Below are 16666 nucleotides of genomic sequence, written 5' to 3' on the forward strand. Positions count from 1 at the left end.
GGGGCTGCCCGGGTCTCCTTCCTGCTGCCTCCGATTAGCACTGCCTATTACTCCGTGTGCCAGATGGATTTTCCCCGTATTTATTTACTTATTTATTTACTTATTTTTAAAGATTTTATTTATTTATTTGACACAGAGAGAGAGATCACAAGTAGGCAGAGAAGCAGGCAGAGAGAGAGTGGGGGGAAGCAGGCTCCCTGCTGAGCAGAGAGCCCGATGTGGGGCTCCATCCCAGGACCCTGGGATCATGACCTGAGCCGAAGGCAGAGGCTTTAACCTACTGAGCCACCCAGGTGCCCTACATATTTATTTTTAGTATATAATGTATTACAGATCAGCTTCTTAAAAGTGTGTGGGGACTCCTCTGTAGAATGTAAGCCTAAGGTTGTCCAGTAGCCCTTCACGATGGCTAGTTTGTATAGAAACTTCCAGACTAGACATGGTTTCCAAACCCTTCTCCACTTGAGTACCCTCTTCCTTCCCTCATGAGCTTGGACTTCGCCCTGACAAGAGGCTAAAATGACAAGTGTGGGCTTCCAGGACCCAAGCAGGGAGATCTGAGGCCGGCTCCACAGGCCCCATGTGCTTCCCCAGTCAGGCCACTGCCTCTGTGGTTGGCTGGGGGCACAGTGAAGGTTCCAGCCTGTCTGCTCTCTGCTCACCAGACGCATTTGCAGTCAGCGAAGACACACAGTGCAGGCAAGACCCTCTGTCTCGCTCTTGGCCAGCGGTGTCCTGCAGAGACAACTGTTTCTTCTTAGCAAATGGGTCCTGTGACCAAATTGGCTGAAACAAAAAATTATATTGCTTCTGAGGGCACAGTGCCTTTCCTATGCTCCTGGACTTTGCAAGTATCAGGTCAATATGGAGCCTCCCTTGTGGGAGACGATCGGCTTGCGTTTTCCATTACTGTTTCATGAACTGTGACACATCACATTTTTAAATTCCCCTTTTACGCTCTGCAGAGTGTTTTCTGCAGCTCTGTCTCTGACAAGAAGCTTTACTGTCCTAAGGAGGATTTTTGCCTAGGAAGATGCTTGGGGCCATCCTGGGCTGCTGTGTCTCTCTGACTTCCTATCCCTGGGGTTGGGACTCATGAAGAAATGCTCTGGCCCCTTGAGACTGATCTCAAAGGGAAGTTCCCAAGTAATGCATTTCAGAAAAAGGAAGAATTTGTATTTTCCCAGCAGCTGTCGGAATCCGCTCCTCAGCCCCCAGCTGCCAGGCTCTGCTCTCAGTTGCCAGGGGATGTCATCAGTCTGCAGGGGCTGGGAAGAATCTTGGCGGGCTGGGCACAAAACCCTCCCCACCCCGCCACCCCAAAGGAGAGGAGTTTTGTTCTGTTGCTACATGGGCTTCCATGGCTGACTCTTCCCACGACACCGTGGAACTTGAAAAGAAACATTACCTCTGGCTCGTGCATTCAGGGCTTGAACAAAACAAATGGGATAAAATGTAAAGAAGAACGGTCAGTAGGGCCTTGAGGACTAACTGCGATTTCCCAAGGAGCTCTGTCTTTGAGATGGAGGGAAGCCATCAGGAAAGAGTGTGTTGTACTCTGCTCTAAGACCCGTGGAGAGAAGAGCTTGCAAGATGTGTGTTTAAACAAGAGTCTCTGCCTCAAACCAAAACTCTGTGCGAGAGAAGTCAAGGCCACTGCAGTTTGCCCTGACTGAAGTCCGAACCTCCTCTGCGTCCTACCGCAACTTGTTACCATCTCCTTCCTGCATTGCTTTCATGTGCTTTCCTCCATAAAGGCTGTCCAGAGAACTCCCCTGTTCTGTTCTGGTTATCTCTTGCTGCGTAAGAAGCCATCCCAAAACACTGACTTAACGTACTATTAGTCACTGATTTCATTCATGAATCTGGACTCCGGGCAGAGCTCAACAGAGCACGATTCACCTTCAAGATGGCACCGATGCGTACCAGCAGGTTGATGCTGCCCATCAGCTGGTAGCCCAGCCTGGCCCGTGAGCGAAGGGGACGAGGTTCCTTTTTGTCACCCTGCGCTTCCTTCACAACATGACGGCTGTGGTCAAGGGCAAGCGTCCTCACAGAGAGCCAGATAGAAACCTCAGAAGTCATGTGGCGTCCCATCCACAGTGCTCTGTTGGTCGAGGCAGTTACACGTACGCAGCTGGGTTCAAGGAGAGGGGACACACTCTTCTCCTCTTGGAAAGGGAGCAGGAACATGAGGAGCAGAAATTATTGTCATGGCCACTTTTGGAAAACACAGTCTGCACTGGGACCGAATATGCCCTTGACTGTCCAGCCTGACAGGACAGCATGTGGCAGATTCTGAGAGTTTTCCCTCCATGCTAGAAGATAGAAAATTCTCTGGTGCTCTTGACATTGGTTTCAAAATAAGTGCTCCCAGAAAAGCTCTGATAACGAGACACCTGCCTGTTCGCCATAATTTTTTTTTTAGTAGTATAATCTCAAAACCAATCAACAACCTACCAACCAAACAAAACCTTCCTGCGTGATAAGACACGACAGGACTTTCCTCTGCTGGGTTCACTATGTCAGGCCCTAGAAGGTAAAGCAGACAAGCTGGGGAGAAGAGCGAGTGTGCCCACAAGACCATTCTTCGGATGGTTCTGAGACAGTGTTCCGCGTCAGCTACGTACACTCGTCAAACAGAGGATAGACTTGTGGTTACCCACATTAAGCTGTGGGCTTCAAAGGGCAATGCCCTGGAGGAAGGCAGGGGGACTATCAAACTGGGGAGAGACAGCTTTGGCAGAGCCTGACATTCTTCAAACAACCAAGCATTTCTCCAAGATGCTTGTGCACAGAGCACCTTGATCTCCTTACGGGAAAGCTTGATAGTGATCTAATAAATAAATCGAAACATACCTTACCCCTCGTGCTTCAACGTTAATTTAATTTAAAACTAGCATGTCTAATAGGCAGCACTTTTAAAAATGCATTTCTGGAATTTGTGGTTTGGATTTCAGTCTCCTGAAAATAATAGACTTTATATCTACTCCATGTGTTTGGCCCCCAACTTGTTTTGACTAAAGGACATGATTTGCCAAGATGTTTTCTCTGCTGGAATTGGCATGAGGAGGGTAGGTTTTATCTAATGAAATTGCGTGAGGCCCTTTTACCTCCTTTTATCTATGTTTTTTAAGAAGGTTTTTGTTGTTGTTGTTCCATTTCCTATGTGGCCATGCTTAATTGGAAAATATTAAAAGATTTAGGAAAAAGACTCAAAGAAGACCCGGTGCTCACCTCTGGGCCCTTTTCTGAATTGAGATGAGAGCTCCGTCACCTTGGGCCCGCAAGGGCAGATGGAAAAGCTGCTCGGCAGGCCCTGAGAAGCTGGTAGTGAAAAGAGATCATAATTGAAACTCTTTCAGCTGCAATGAAGATACCAACAAAATGCACGACTTCATCATTTCTTGTGAATCCATTTGTGGTGAAGACCGAAGAGGGTCTTGGGAAGCTTGGGGCAGCCGTGTGGTGGGCCTCAGGGAGGATGGGGACTGAGACCTGGAAAAGCTATCAGGAACCCAGACAGTTCTCTGGGACTCGCTCTGGCCTGCAGAAGATGGAAAGCACCAGGGCCGACATAGCACGGGTGCTCGCTAAGTATTCGTTGAGTGAATGGCTGGGTCATGATGCCATGGCCCTTGGCTTTTCTTAAGAGCTCAGCTTTGGGGCACCTGGGGGGCTCAGTTGGTTAAGCGTCTGCCTTCAGCTCAAGACATGGTCTCAGGGTCTGGGGATCGGGCCTCATGTCGGCCTCCCTGCTCTGTGGAGAGTCTGCTTCTCCCTCCTGCTGCTCATGTATGCAGTCTTTCTCTGTCTCTCTCTCTCTCTCTCTTTCTCTCTCAAATGAATAAATAAAATCTTGAAAAAAAGAAAAATAAGAGCTCAGCTTTGACTGAGCCTCAGCTGTCTTAGGTCAAATGTGTTGATTCCCCGGGAAGGATCTGGAATTGGCCCAACTGAAGTCTGCCGCCCTCTCCCAAAGCAGTCAGCTATGGCTGACGGGCAACCATATAGCTGCTGGGTGTACACTCCACAACCATGGGGGTAAAGGAGACTGTTCATGTGTGGGACGGAAGTGCCTGCAGGAGGGGGTGAAGGCTACCAGGGAGATGAAGAGCAAAAATAATGAGCCTCAGGTGACATTGGTCGCCAGGTCCTTGGACTGTAAGAGCTGGATGTGCCTGTGGGTCATCTCGTCCAGCTCATCCTTGTTTACATAAGCAAATAAGACAGAGAGATGGACTGTTGGTGTAGCTGTTACACTTAGTGGCATTTCTGACGAGAAGTGAACAGTTCGGCATTTGGTGTCTCCTGATTAACTCACCGCACGTCCTGGAATTCCTGTTCACGACACTATTTATCCTCATGGTTTCCATCTCCTTCTTCTTAACTGTGCTTCCTCCTATGAAGTGAGGTTACTTTGTGTCTACCACCAGCTAAATATGACCCGTCAGTTCTAGTGAGATGGGGTCTCATAATTGGAATCATTAAACCGAAGCAAAAACTTGGTTTGGGCAGTCAACGAACTTCGTCTGCCTGTGAGCAATTATCCAGAGCCTCTTCTGTGTGCTCGCACCTGTTGTGGGCAGGGAAGACATGGGGACAAACCAGATAGCCCACCTGCCCTGGCCCAGCTCACCTTGTGTGGCCTGCGGGTGATGGACAGGAAAATGGAGGACCGCAGGGAGGAGAGAGAAGTGGTGTGCCAGACGGAACGCGAGGGCACAAGGGAGGGGGAGTCAGACCGGGAGTCAAAGAGAACCTCCCAGAAGAGTGGAGTGCCATCAGTGCCGTGGGAGTTAGAAACAAAGCGACCCATGCTGCGGTTCCCGGTGGCCAGAGCTGAGGGTGGATACGGGGAATGGAAAAATGTGAAGACAAAGAGGGAGGCAAAAGCCAGATCAGGACGGCTAGAGGTGTGAATTTTGCCAGAACACTGAGGTGCCATTGAATGGTTGTTAGGAATCTATAATAAGTTTATAGGTTACAAAGGTGACTCCAGCAGCGAGTGTAGGGGGGACGTGTGGCCAGACCCGCATCGGGCTGCAGAGGGATGGCGGGCAGATGAGGATTTCCAGAGCTCAAGCAGGATAGGGGGTGTGAGGGCAGGGGTGCCATGCTGGCAGGTTCCCCAGGACAGGGTGTTGCTAAGATGAGAAGACACCACTGGGGTCGTTGGCCTGGTGTGGGGTGACTGCAGGGACGATGTTAACATTCTCTCTGACGGAGAAGCGGAATGGAGAGCAAGAGGACTCGCATTTGAGAGTTTCGCTTTGCAGCCCCACAGGGCCTGGGCTGATGGGAGCAATCTGGGGCCATGGGGGCAGGTGAGCCATGGTCCGTGGGCAGGGCCTAGGTCACCAGGAAGGGCGTCTGGAAGAAGAGCAGGGGCAGAGGCCTGAGCAGTCAGGGACACAGCCTGTCACGGAGCAGGTCAAGCAAGCCGAGCCCTCTAAGGGAGACTCCAGGGGCGCAGGAGAGAAACTGAGGGAGTGGGGGAAGTTTCCAGAAAGAGGAAGGCACCCACTGCAGCAGCTGTGGCAGGGAGGTCAAGCTGAACAACGGAGTGTTGCTGCCCGTGTGGAGACCGTCTGCGACGTGATTCGGTGAGGTAGGTTCCAGCAGGAACCTGCTAAATGGTCAAGGCTGCTAAGGAATGAGAAGCTCGGCCTTGAGAGAGGAAAGCTAGCAAGAACGCTTTAGGTTTGGAGATCTGATTATAAATGGGGAGCTGTGGAAGGCGCTTCGTTCTGCAGTGAGAGAAACTTGGATTTTAGTCTTCACCGTCCAGCTCACTGAGACTGGGAACGACTTACTCAGCCCTTCAAGCCTCCCTGTGTCGAGCTGTAAAACAGAGCTTCTACCCACTTCGCAGATTCTCCGTGTCACATCGTGTCCCGCTCGCCCCATGCCCTGCTTTCTTTTCCTGCAGAGCCCTTCCCAGCTTCCTTCCTCACCGGAGTGCTGGGTACTTCCTCATCCTCTATTTGCCTAGAAATAGAAATTCTGCACCAGCCGCTGGTCTGGTCCGCTCATGGCCACATCCTGACATCCCTGAGGCCTGGAGCCTCGTGGGGCCCTGTAGTTGTTGCTCACTAAGTGTTTGTTGAGTGGACGGATAACTGAGTTTGCAGCACAGTGTTGGGCAGCGGTGGTGGCCGCGCTCGGGAGAAAAGCCATTGCCAAACCCATCTTCAGAGTTGGCACCCCTCTCCTCAGGGCCGAGTGCCCTTTAAGGCCAAAGTTCCTGTCGCACTCGCCCCCTTCTCGAAGGCTCCGCCATTGTTGGAGCATGGGGGCCTAACCCTTGCTGGGGCTGGGGGCCAAGGAGTCACACGTGCAGAGAAGCCGAGTGGAGGAGAATCAGCAGCAGGATTCCCAGGACTCCTGGAGGGAAGCGGAGGAAACCCCCGCTCACCGAAACCAATTGGGACTGCAAGAGCTCTCAGAGCCCACAGCTGCAGAGAAAGTGCCCGAAGCCTGGACCTGCATAGGCTCGGGTGTATGGATGGTGGAGGGAAACTGTTTTCTCTGACCAGAACCCACGTCCGAAATCTCAGCCAGCAAAGGCTCAGAAAATGAAAGAACAGGGAGTCTCGCCCGCTTTATTAATCTGCGCATTGGCGACAGCTCACATCTGCCCTCTTCCTTGTCCCTTACACCGGGAACACGCTGCGGTGTGGGCCTGACTATAAGGAATGTGTTATGCTGATGGAAAAGACTTCCAAAGACTCCGCCTCCCAATAGCCTGCCCACGGGGCTTGTTCTACAAGGAAAGTCTGGTATCGAAAAGTAAATCTAAACAGAAACCAAAACATTAATGGGACCTTTTTATGTGTCCCAAACCCAGTGTTCGCTCAACTCGTTGGCCCCGGGGCATTGTCCTTTGTTGTTACAGTTCTTTGTCTCCCTTTCATCTTTCCATCCATCCTTCCAAGGTTCTGGCAGCGGACTCCGGAGCCCAGACTGTCTTATGGAAAGCATATGTCTTCGGAACATACTGTCCCACTTGACATTCTGGAGCCAGTTGTGTTTCTTTCCAGGATCAAGTGAGAATCAGTTATTTGCGGGGCTGGAAGGAACCTCAGGTTAGCTTCCCAGCCAGGAAACATCACACTTGAAGCGAAGAAAGCGTTTCTTAAAGATCTCTAAGAGAAGAAGGATACCTCCAGTGAGCCGGCTGGTCTTCCTCATTCGTCCATGCGTTTATTTTATTCATGCGACCTTTGTGGGAAGTTTACCATGAGCATGGTCTGTGCTCCAAGCCCGAAATCCCCAAATCCCAAGAGAAATATAATCCATCCTTCCCCTCCAGGAGCTTGCAGTCCAACTTGACAAGGCCAGGAGGGGTGCGGTCGGATTCAGGTCATGGGGCAGGAGTCGAGAGACAGGGAGAGGATGGTTTTCAAAGAGGAGATGGTTTTCTCAGAGGAGAGGATGCTTTTCAAAGAGTAAAAGAGAAGGAGGTACAGAAGAGAAGGGGGGATCTTTAAATACCGAATAACGTAGGGGCTCGGACAGAGACCAAAGCATACCGGTATGGTCCCAGTCAATGCCTGGGGGCCCCAGATCTTCCCTGCTGCCATGGAGAGTTTCCAGGGCTTAGAGACAAGTGGAGAAAGCAAAGTACAATGTCGACTTTCAGAAGTCAAGGCGGTAGTTAGCCTTGGTGAGGTTGTGACAGGAGAGTGAGGCACAAGAGGGACTGTAGGGAACCGGCTTTCCGTGTCTGGATGGCTTTGTTTATTTTGTGGAAGCAAATCAAACCGGACACTGTGATAAATGCAATTTTCAGTGCAAATGTTCAATTAGGCATCTTGTGTTTACCAAAATATCCAAAAAACCCCACACACCGTGCAGTCGGGTGTGGCTCAAATTCTCGTGACGGGTTCCAGCAAACTGCATGCGTGGAAGATGGAAATAAAGACACAAAGGAAAGCGACACTGAAAGGACCCTACGTGCTGAATGAGGGAGCTCGAACTTCAGCCTCAAGACTCGTGCAGAGAGCAAGCACGCGATGGAGCCGAGGGGCGTTTCAGAGCGTGGCCTCTGAAGTGCGGCCCCTCGAAGTGCAATTGAGTTACTTGGTGTAAACTTAAAACCCCCACCTGAGAAATGCAGCCATGATTGTATCTGCCCCCAAAAGCTATTTTGAGGATTGACTAAGATAATGCAAATGTTTAGTAGACTGCTCCCTAGGGTCAGCCATAAATGTTTGCATTTTAGAAAACTTCCTCGGGCAGGAAGGAGAACGGATGGGGGAACGGCCAGAACGGCACGAGGAGATGATCCAGAAGGCTGTGGCAGTAATCCAGGGAAGAGAGGATGAGAGCCTGACTGGAATAGGGACAATGGAAATCCAGGAGAGATCCACAGATTTGAGGGGATACAATGAAGAGGCTTGATCTGGGAAATGAAAGAGTCAAGTCCCTGGTGATTGTCAGGTGTCTGGCTCAGGGGCATGTGCTGACGGTGATGCTGTTAGGAAGTCAACATGAGGGGCACCTGGGTGGCTCCGTGGGTTAAGCCTCTGCCTTCGGCTCAGGTCATGATCTCAGGATCCTGGGATCGAGTCCCACATCGGGCTCTCTGCTCAGCAGGAGCCTGCTTCCCCCTCTCTCTCTGCCTGCCTCTCTGCCTACTTGTGATCTCTGTTTGTCAAATAAATAAATAAAATCTTAAAAAAAGAAAAAGAAAGAAAGAAAGCCAACATGAGGAAGAGACTTGGCAAGGTCGGACATCAGGTGTGGAGCCTGTTGAGTTTGGGGGTCCTGGGAGACATCCAGGTGGGCATGTCCACAGGAACTCAGTGGCGGCGTTCAAGCAGAGGACATAGATTTGGGAAGGATGTAAAAGCCTGTTGAAGGCGAATGAGTAGGTGAGCTCCTTCAGGGATGATGTATTGAGTGAGGAGAGTCACGGGCCAAAGACGGAGCCCAAAGTACCATGGACATTTAAAGGGGCAGACCAAGGAAAGGAACCTGTGGAGAAATTTGAGAAGAAAGGATCAGAAAAGGTAGAAGGAACCACCAACAGGGAATCTGTTAGAGTAGCCAAGCAGGGCGTCATCAACTGTGACAGTTGTCACAGAAATGACCCATTCGGTGAAGACAAAGTAGTGTCCCTTGACTCCTACACATGGGGGCCACTGGGACTTCAGGGGAGTAATGGGACACAAGCAGGCTGGTCCTCGGGATGTATTACATGACTTGGAAGAAAGCAGCCAACAAATGCAATCCGGGGAAAGAAGAGCTACAGGGCAAGAAGCCGGGGGCAGGGGAGAGGAGTCAGTCTTTCCTGCAGATCAGAGTCTCCAGTGTTCACCACCACCTGCTTTGGAAGAGGTTAGATCTCTCTCTCTCCCTCTCTCTTTCTCTCTCTTTCCTGTCTCCCTCCCTCTCCCTCCCTCCTGTCTCTTTCCTTCTCTCCCTTCCTTTTTTCCATTTTGAGTTTCTTCTCCAGAAGCCAAAGAGTGACTTATGTAATGGAAACACTGAATGTATTCCCTTTTTAAGCATTTTTTAAAAAGATGTTGAGAAGTGGGTATATTCAGGCAAGGAAGCCGGAAGAACCCAGTTGGGAAAGGAGTTGGAGCAGGGGCAGGGGCAGGAGCAAGGGCCTCCTGTGGGTCTGCTGCCCAGCCTGCTCCTGCTCGGGGACTACCTGATGGGAAGGCCGTTTGGAAGTTAGCGTGAATGAGGGAGTACTGTCAATTTTCGGTGCAAATGTGGACCATTCCCCGCCTTTGTGGACCCTTCCTTTGCAGAGTCAAAGACTGGCCTGAGGGACGCCTGGGTGGCTCAGAGGGTTAAAGCCTCTGCCTTCGGCTCAGGTCATGATATCAGGGTCCTGGGATTGAGCCCCACATTGGGCTCTCTGCTCAGCTGAGAGCCTGCTTCCTCCTCTCTCTGTCTCTACCTGCCTCTCTGCCTACTTGTGATCTCTGTCAAATAAATAAATAAAATAATAAGGGAAAAAAAAAAAAAAAAAAAAGCCTGGGCTGAGGCAGCCATGAGGGGAACTGGCATCATGCTTCCTGCCGTGACAAGCCATGGGCTCTGTCCTGGCCCTGCCCCCCACTCCCCCACTATGTGTGGGTCATTTTGCATTTCCTGAGGGGTTCTGTGGGTCATTTTCCTTCTGGTGTGTAAGACTTTGCCTTATTGGGGAAATCATGAGGCATCAGATGATTCTGCATGACATCCAGTGGGCCATCCTCAAAGGGTAGGCGCTCAGCTAAGGTTGTCTTGCAGAAGGTAAGAGCGTGAGGTTTGCGCTAGACAAGAAGCTCCCGGGGCGGGTGGTTGGCTCATGCGTCTCTTTACCTCTCCAGTGCCAGCTCCCCAGGGCTCTGACCATCCGTCCATTCCACAGATGTTTACTGAGCACCTGCTAGCTGCCAGAGATGGCACTAAATAAGCTGAGAGAGAATTCAGCAGTGAGCCAGATCCCCAGTTCTAGAAGAGGAGACGGCCGATAAGGAAAGAAACCAAAGGAACAAATCTGATAACCACAGGCTGTGGCAAGCTTTGACGGAAATCAGCAGAGCTCTGTAATGAGTAAGGGGCATGTTTGTGCTCAGACCTGAAGGCTACAAAGGAGGGAGTTAATAAGTTGCCCTCAGTTTTCTCTTCCTATTTAATAACTGCAATACCTTAACTTTTCCTTCAATAAAATATTCAAAAGGGTACAATAAGGTGATGTGGTATGGGTTTTCCTGGTCAGTGGGTTTAAAACCCACTAACACATCCTATCCTTAATGAATCACCATCTTTCTAAGGGTCGTGTATATCACCTGCACTGGGGGCGACAGCCCTGGGGTCCCCATGGAGGGACAAGGGAGAAGGTGCCCCGCTGTGCGGCACTCTGCCCCAACACCAGCCACTGGAGCCCATGGGGGTCTGTTTTGCAGGTGAGCCGGCCTCATCCCAGCGACCACCCTCTCCTGATCCTCTTCGTCGTGGGCGGGGTCACAGTCTCAGAAGCCAAGATGATCAAAGACCTCGTGCCGTCCCTGAAGCCAGGAACCCAGGTACGGAGGCCTCTGCGAACGGTGAAGGAGCGTCCTGAGGCACAAGCGGGGGGGTGGGGGGGGTGGGGGGGGGTGGCCAAGGGCCCTTCGTTCGGCTTCCCAGCGCCTCTCCCCAGGCTCCATCCCGCCTTCCCCCACCCACTCCTGCCCTGTCACATTCCCCCTCCAGCTGCCCCCGGGCCAGCTGTCCTCCTGCTGGGGACACAGGGAGGAGCTGTCCCTTACAGTCCACGCCTGCCTCTGGGCTTCAGGGGCGAAGCTGCTCTTGTCCCCAGTCCCGATTCCTGAAGGGCATTTCTTCTCTTGCTTTTAGTTACTCAAGAGTTGTTACTCAAGGCGCGCCGTCAGTGCAGTGACAGATGTAGTCTCTCTCCTCTCTCGCCTCCTGGCTGTGCCCGCTCATTCTCCCTGGAAGTGGCCTACCTCTTGGTGATGGAGGTCTGTCTTTGAATCCTGCCTCTGTCACTCACTGGCCCGCTGATCTGGGAGAGCAAAGCCTTCCATGTTCTCATGGAGGGAACAGGGCTAGGGTAGCTGTGAGTCTTAGATCAGATAAGGGGAGGGAAGGTACTTAATACCGCGCCTGTCCCATAGCTCTCCATAAATGGTGGCTGCCCTTCGCATCAGCCATTTCTGGGCGGTCAGCTCCCTGCTCTGCCGGAGGGTTTTAGCTACTGGCCCGGGGCAGCAGGAACCCAAGGGGAGGGACTCTGAGAGAAGGAGAGCCCCTGCCTCTAGAAGTTCTAATCTGGCTGGGGGCACAGAGCCTGTAACTCAGTAAGACTTGAAGTCCTTACCTGCCTGGGCTCCCCACCAAACAGGCCATGTGACAAGCACATGAGAGCAGGTGGTTTAAAGTGGGAGATGATCCCAAGAAGCAGAAGTGAGGGAATCCGAGAAGACAGACCATAGAGAGAGAAAAGCCAGAACAGAGTGCCTTATTGTAGGCAGCCAAGGCTCTGTCCTCTGGGGGCCCGAGGAGTCTGGAAGACATGCCTCCGAATTGTCCCGCTGTGAGACAGGGAGTCCAACTCTTGCCTCCCACCCCCATTTGAGACTTGCCGCTGGGAGCTTATCATCAGCTTTTGCAGGCAGCCGGGAGGCTTTCTGTAGCATGAAGAAAGCAAAAGGATGCAGGGGCTGTGTGTTGGGAGGAAACGCGGGCTCACGCAGGGGACTGTCCCCCAGAGCTGCATGGCCAGCAGAGGGGAGTCCGGCCCAGACATGGCACTGGGGGCACTGGTGCTCTGGCTCTCACCTGTACCCATGACTTTGCACGTCTGATTGGCCACCCCAGCGGGCCTCTGTCTCCATTTCGGCCACATCACTGCCGGAATCCAGACTCCGCCCTTGGCCGTGCCACCCTGGACTGTGTGCCCACCTGCTTCCTGTTCGCTGCCCGGTCTCCTCGAGCAGACGGAGATTCCGTAAGGGCAAAGGCTGGGGCTCCCCAAGCCTGAGCACATGGCAGAAGCTCCGGAAGCCTTGTCTGTGGGCCTGATTGGCTACAGAGCCGGCCAGACCGCGCATGAGGCAGAGAAGGCCCGGGTCCTGTGGTCTCCAGACACCTAGCCGAGGAATGGACCTGAGCGTCTCGGCAGCTGCAGCAAGTCCTTGAACGAGGGAATGACCAGTCATCGGCTGTGACCGTTTCTGCTCTTACTTCCACCTGCCTTGACCACAGCTGGTGAAATTTCTGACCAAGCGGTCAGTTCTGCCTCATCTAACACCCTTTCAGCCATGTCAAGGATCTGTTTAGCAAGCAGTTGCCTTTTTGAGCAAGACATTTTTTTTTTTTTTTCAATCAGAAAGCACATTTCTTCCAACCCCTAACGAGGGGAACCAAATTCTCAGCGCTCCAAGAACAGTGCTGCGTTGTGCCACCCCAACAGACACGCTATCCCCGCTCTAGAAGGATAAAAGGAAGCCGTTTTCAAAACCGAGTTGGACAATCCAGACCCAGAGTCTGCAGAGGCTTTGCTACGAGCCGGCCCTGGGCTCGGTCATCCGCAGAGGCAGCTGCTCAGAGAATTCAGGGCTGAAGGAGCCGCTGTGATTGCCGTGTGTCCGTGGTGCAAGAAGTTCCCCCGAGGAGCTAATGGCCCCAGCAGGACCCAGAGGCAGCAGGGAAGAACCTGGGAGGCGTTTCCGACCATAGCGCCCTTCATCTTCAAGGTCCTAAAAGGAGGGGATGACCCGGATGTTCGCTGGAGTGATGCTTGCGGAGGTGGGCTCCCTTCCTCAGACCTTAGCCCGCTCACACTGCCCTTGGTCCGCAGCTCCCTGGGCCCAAACCTGGGATGGAGCACCTGCCTGCCTTTAAACGTGCAGTGGAAGGGACGCCTGGGTGGCTCAGTTGGTTAAGCAGCTGCCTTCGGCTCAGGTCATGATCCCAGCGTCCTGGGATCGAGTCCCACATCGGGCTCCTTGCTCCGCAGGGAGCCTGCTTCTCCCTCTGACTCTGCCTGCCTCTCTGCCTGTGCTCGCTCTTGCTCTCTCTCTCTCTCTGACAAATAAATAAAATCTTTAAAAAAAAAAAAAAAAAAAAAAAAAAAAAAAAAAAAAAAAAAAAAATAAACGTGCAGTGGAAATGGCGGCCTTGCTTCTCTAGCTGTCCGCAAAATGGCGGGCTTCCTGGTGCCATTGTCGGTTCAGACTTCGACGTCTCTGGAGAACACAGGGGACCTGACCGAAAGGCAGAGGTTCTACTGAGTCTGTGTACCCAGCAACCCCTCAACCAAGAAGCTGACTAGGATGTGACCGTCGATATGAACAGCGGGCGTGTGTGTGCAAACACTCGTATTCTGTCTTGACTAGCCTGTCTATATGGGAACACCCCCAGTGATGGGGGCTTGACCCCTCCCCCTGCAGCCTACCTGGGTCTTAGAGGGCCTTACTGTTAGGACTCTGTCCCCTAGATAAGTCCAAATCTGCCTCCTTAGAGCCTTGCCCATTAGCGCTGGTTCCAGCTCCCGGGCCCCAAGGAATTTACAGGCAAATCAGGCCTGTCCCTCAGCCGCATGTTCTTCCCTGGGTCTGCTCCTCTCCAAACCCAGGCTTTTAAGTCCCATGACGTATATATCTGAGAGTGACGGGGGTGGTGGCTGTCCTCAGCCCTGCTCTGTCTGTCCCTCTCATGCTCAGCTGGAACAGAGAGCCACGGTTCAGTGTGGACTGGTCAGCGCAGAGGCGGTTGGAGCCCGCTCCTCCCCATCTCCCCCACAGCCAACAAGGCCCAGGACACCATCTGAGGGATTCTTCTGGCTCATTTTTCACAGCTCTAGGAGTGTTGACATCAATGGAGTCTATAGCCTTTTGTCTCTAAGTTCCTCAGTCCTGCCAACAAGCCTTATACATCCTGAGGGGCTCCCGCTTGCCCTTATGCTTGCCCTCACCTCGACCAAGGAGGAATCTGCCATTTTGACTCAGGAAGGAGCACAGGGGCCAGCGGTGGTGGCGGGGGCCAGCAGGTCACAAGGACAGGAGAGGAGCCTCTACTGCCTCCCAAGAGTCAAATGCCTGCTTTGGGATCTTTTCTGCTTGCTCCTCTCCAAGCTCAGGACTTCAGGCTTTTTTATTATTTTATTCCCAGCAGTTCTGGAGGCCTGGGTGGTGCGGTTGGTTAAGCGGTTGATTCTTGCTTTCTGCTCAGGTCCTGATCTCAGGGTTGTGAGATCAAGCCCTGCGTCAGACTCTGTAAAGAGCTCGGAGTCTGCTTCAGACTCTCCCTCTCCCTCTGCCCCTCCCTTACCTCTCTAAAAATAAATTAAAAAAGAAAAAAAAAGACCCACCCAGCCCTTCAAATAGAGTCAGGATTGCTGGGTGTCATGGTTGTTCATTAAATGCTGAATACTGAACATCAGAAACTTTGCTTATTTATTATAGCATAAGATAAAAGTAGCTCTTCTGGAGAATTCACCAACCTATTGATTCATTCTTGACATTATGGGCAACTAAAACGAGCCTGACTTCTGTATCAATTCCTGTGAATCCACACCTTCTCTATATCTACATGAGTGCTTTGGGGACCCAAGTGCAGGAGCTACCATCACATCTACTACATGGGATTTGCTGATTATTCAGTGAATATTCGTTGAATATCTACTCTGTGCCAAGCGCCGTTCTTATGCTAAGGATAGGGTAGTGAGCGAGCCAGACTCGTGCCTGCTTTCGTGGAACTTACATTCTAATAGTGAATGACTGCTGTTAAGCACAAGAACTCCAGCCAGAGGAAAGGGTGCCAGGAACACTGACGAGGCCGTGGTGGGAATAAGTGGAGGGAGGCGTTCCCTCAGATGGCACAGGCCCCTCATGGAGAAGAATTTGAAAAGCATTCAGGGACCTGCTCTTCAAAGGAAACTCATAGAACCCACTTAAGGCCCATCCAGAAATGAATTCTCTTCCACAGAAGGTGATAAGGCTGGCATGAAACATGGACTCCAGAAACCACATCCACACCTGCTAGTGTCGTAGGACTGCTGTCGCACTCTAAAAGGGTGTGTTTCCTCCACATTCTGCCCCCGGTTGTGGTCAAGGTGCCCATGAGAAAAAGGGGGCAGCTGGAGATGGGCCTCTGTCCCAAGTACAAAAAAAGGGATCGAAGAGACGGCTCCCCCCACTGTACCCAAGCAGCCCCAACCGTGAGGCAGGAAGCTTCTGGAGTGCATGTGCCTGGCACCCGCCCCCATCTCCCTTGCTGCCTGTTGTGGGGCCCCATGCCCAGAAGGCACTGCAGGCTGAACTCTGTGGCTGGATGGGGGCCAAGAGGCCCGCAGAAGCCCGAGATTGTGGGAGGAGAGCAGCAGGGAGGGACGCTCCCAGAGGACACAGGGACAGGCTAGCTCAGGAAACAGAGGAAAGCACCGTGGACAAGTTGGCCTGCCGTCCACTGCTCTTCATGGCAGGCACATGTTCCCACCCACAGTTTCTAGCAGCTCTACGTTTCTGGAGCTGTATATGTAGTGAGAATGTAATAGAGAAAACAAAGTAGGGGCGCTTGGGTGGCTCAGTGGGTTAAAGCCTCTGCCTTCCGCTCAGGGCATGATCTCAGGGTCCTGGGATCGAGCCCCGCATCGGGCTCTCTACTCAAGAGGGAGCCTGCTTCCCCCTCTCTCTCTCTGCCTGCCTCTCTGCCTACTTGTGATCTCTGTCTGTAAATAAATAAATAAAATCTTAAAACAAACAAACAAACAAAAAACAAAGTAGACCAAGAATATGCTCATACACACGGTTTTGCTTGGGGCTCGGGATATTTAAATCCTGGCTCTAAAACCTGGCTCCAGGGACGCCTGGGTGGCTCAGTTGGTTAAGCAGCTGCCTTCGGCTCAGGTCATGATCCCGGAGTCCTGGGATCGAGTCCCACATCGGGCTCCTTGCTCTGCAGGGAGCCTGCTTCTCCCTCTGACTCTGCCTTCCACTCTGTCTGCCTGTGCTCGCTCTCACTCTCTCTCTCTTACAAATAAATAAATAAAATCTTTAAAAAAAAAAAAAAAAAAAAAAAAAAAATAAAACCTGGCTCCAGGTTATTCTAAAATTGATTGAAAGGCCCAGGGAGAGGAGGCCAGTGATTTCCTTATTTTCTGTTTTCAGTCTGGATTTATTTTACTCTTTTTTCTTTTTACATGTATTTATTT

General features: G+C 51.9%; 1 protein-coding gene across 1 annotated transcript in view; it reads left to right on the plus strand.

Moving 5' to 3' along the window:
- Positions 1-16666, plus strand: part of SCFD2 (sec1 family domain containing 2) — a 441403-nt gene that overhangs the window by 417964 nt on the left and 6773 nt on the right. Inside the window, exon 8 of the mRNA XM_059161521.1 lies at positions 10914-11033. Within this exon, the coding sequence (XP_059017504.1) occupies positions 10914-11033 (120 nt within the window). The remainder of the gene's footprint in view (positions 1-10913; positions 11034-16666) is intronic.

This window comes from Mustela lutreola, chromosome 1, assembly GCF_030435805.1.
Source record: "Mustela lutreola isolate mMusLut2 chromosome 1, mMusLut2.pri, whole genome shotgun sequence".
NCBI classification, from domain to species: Eukaryota; Metazoa; Chordata; class Mammalia; order Carnivora; family Mustelidae; genus Mustela; species Mustela lutreola.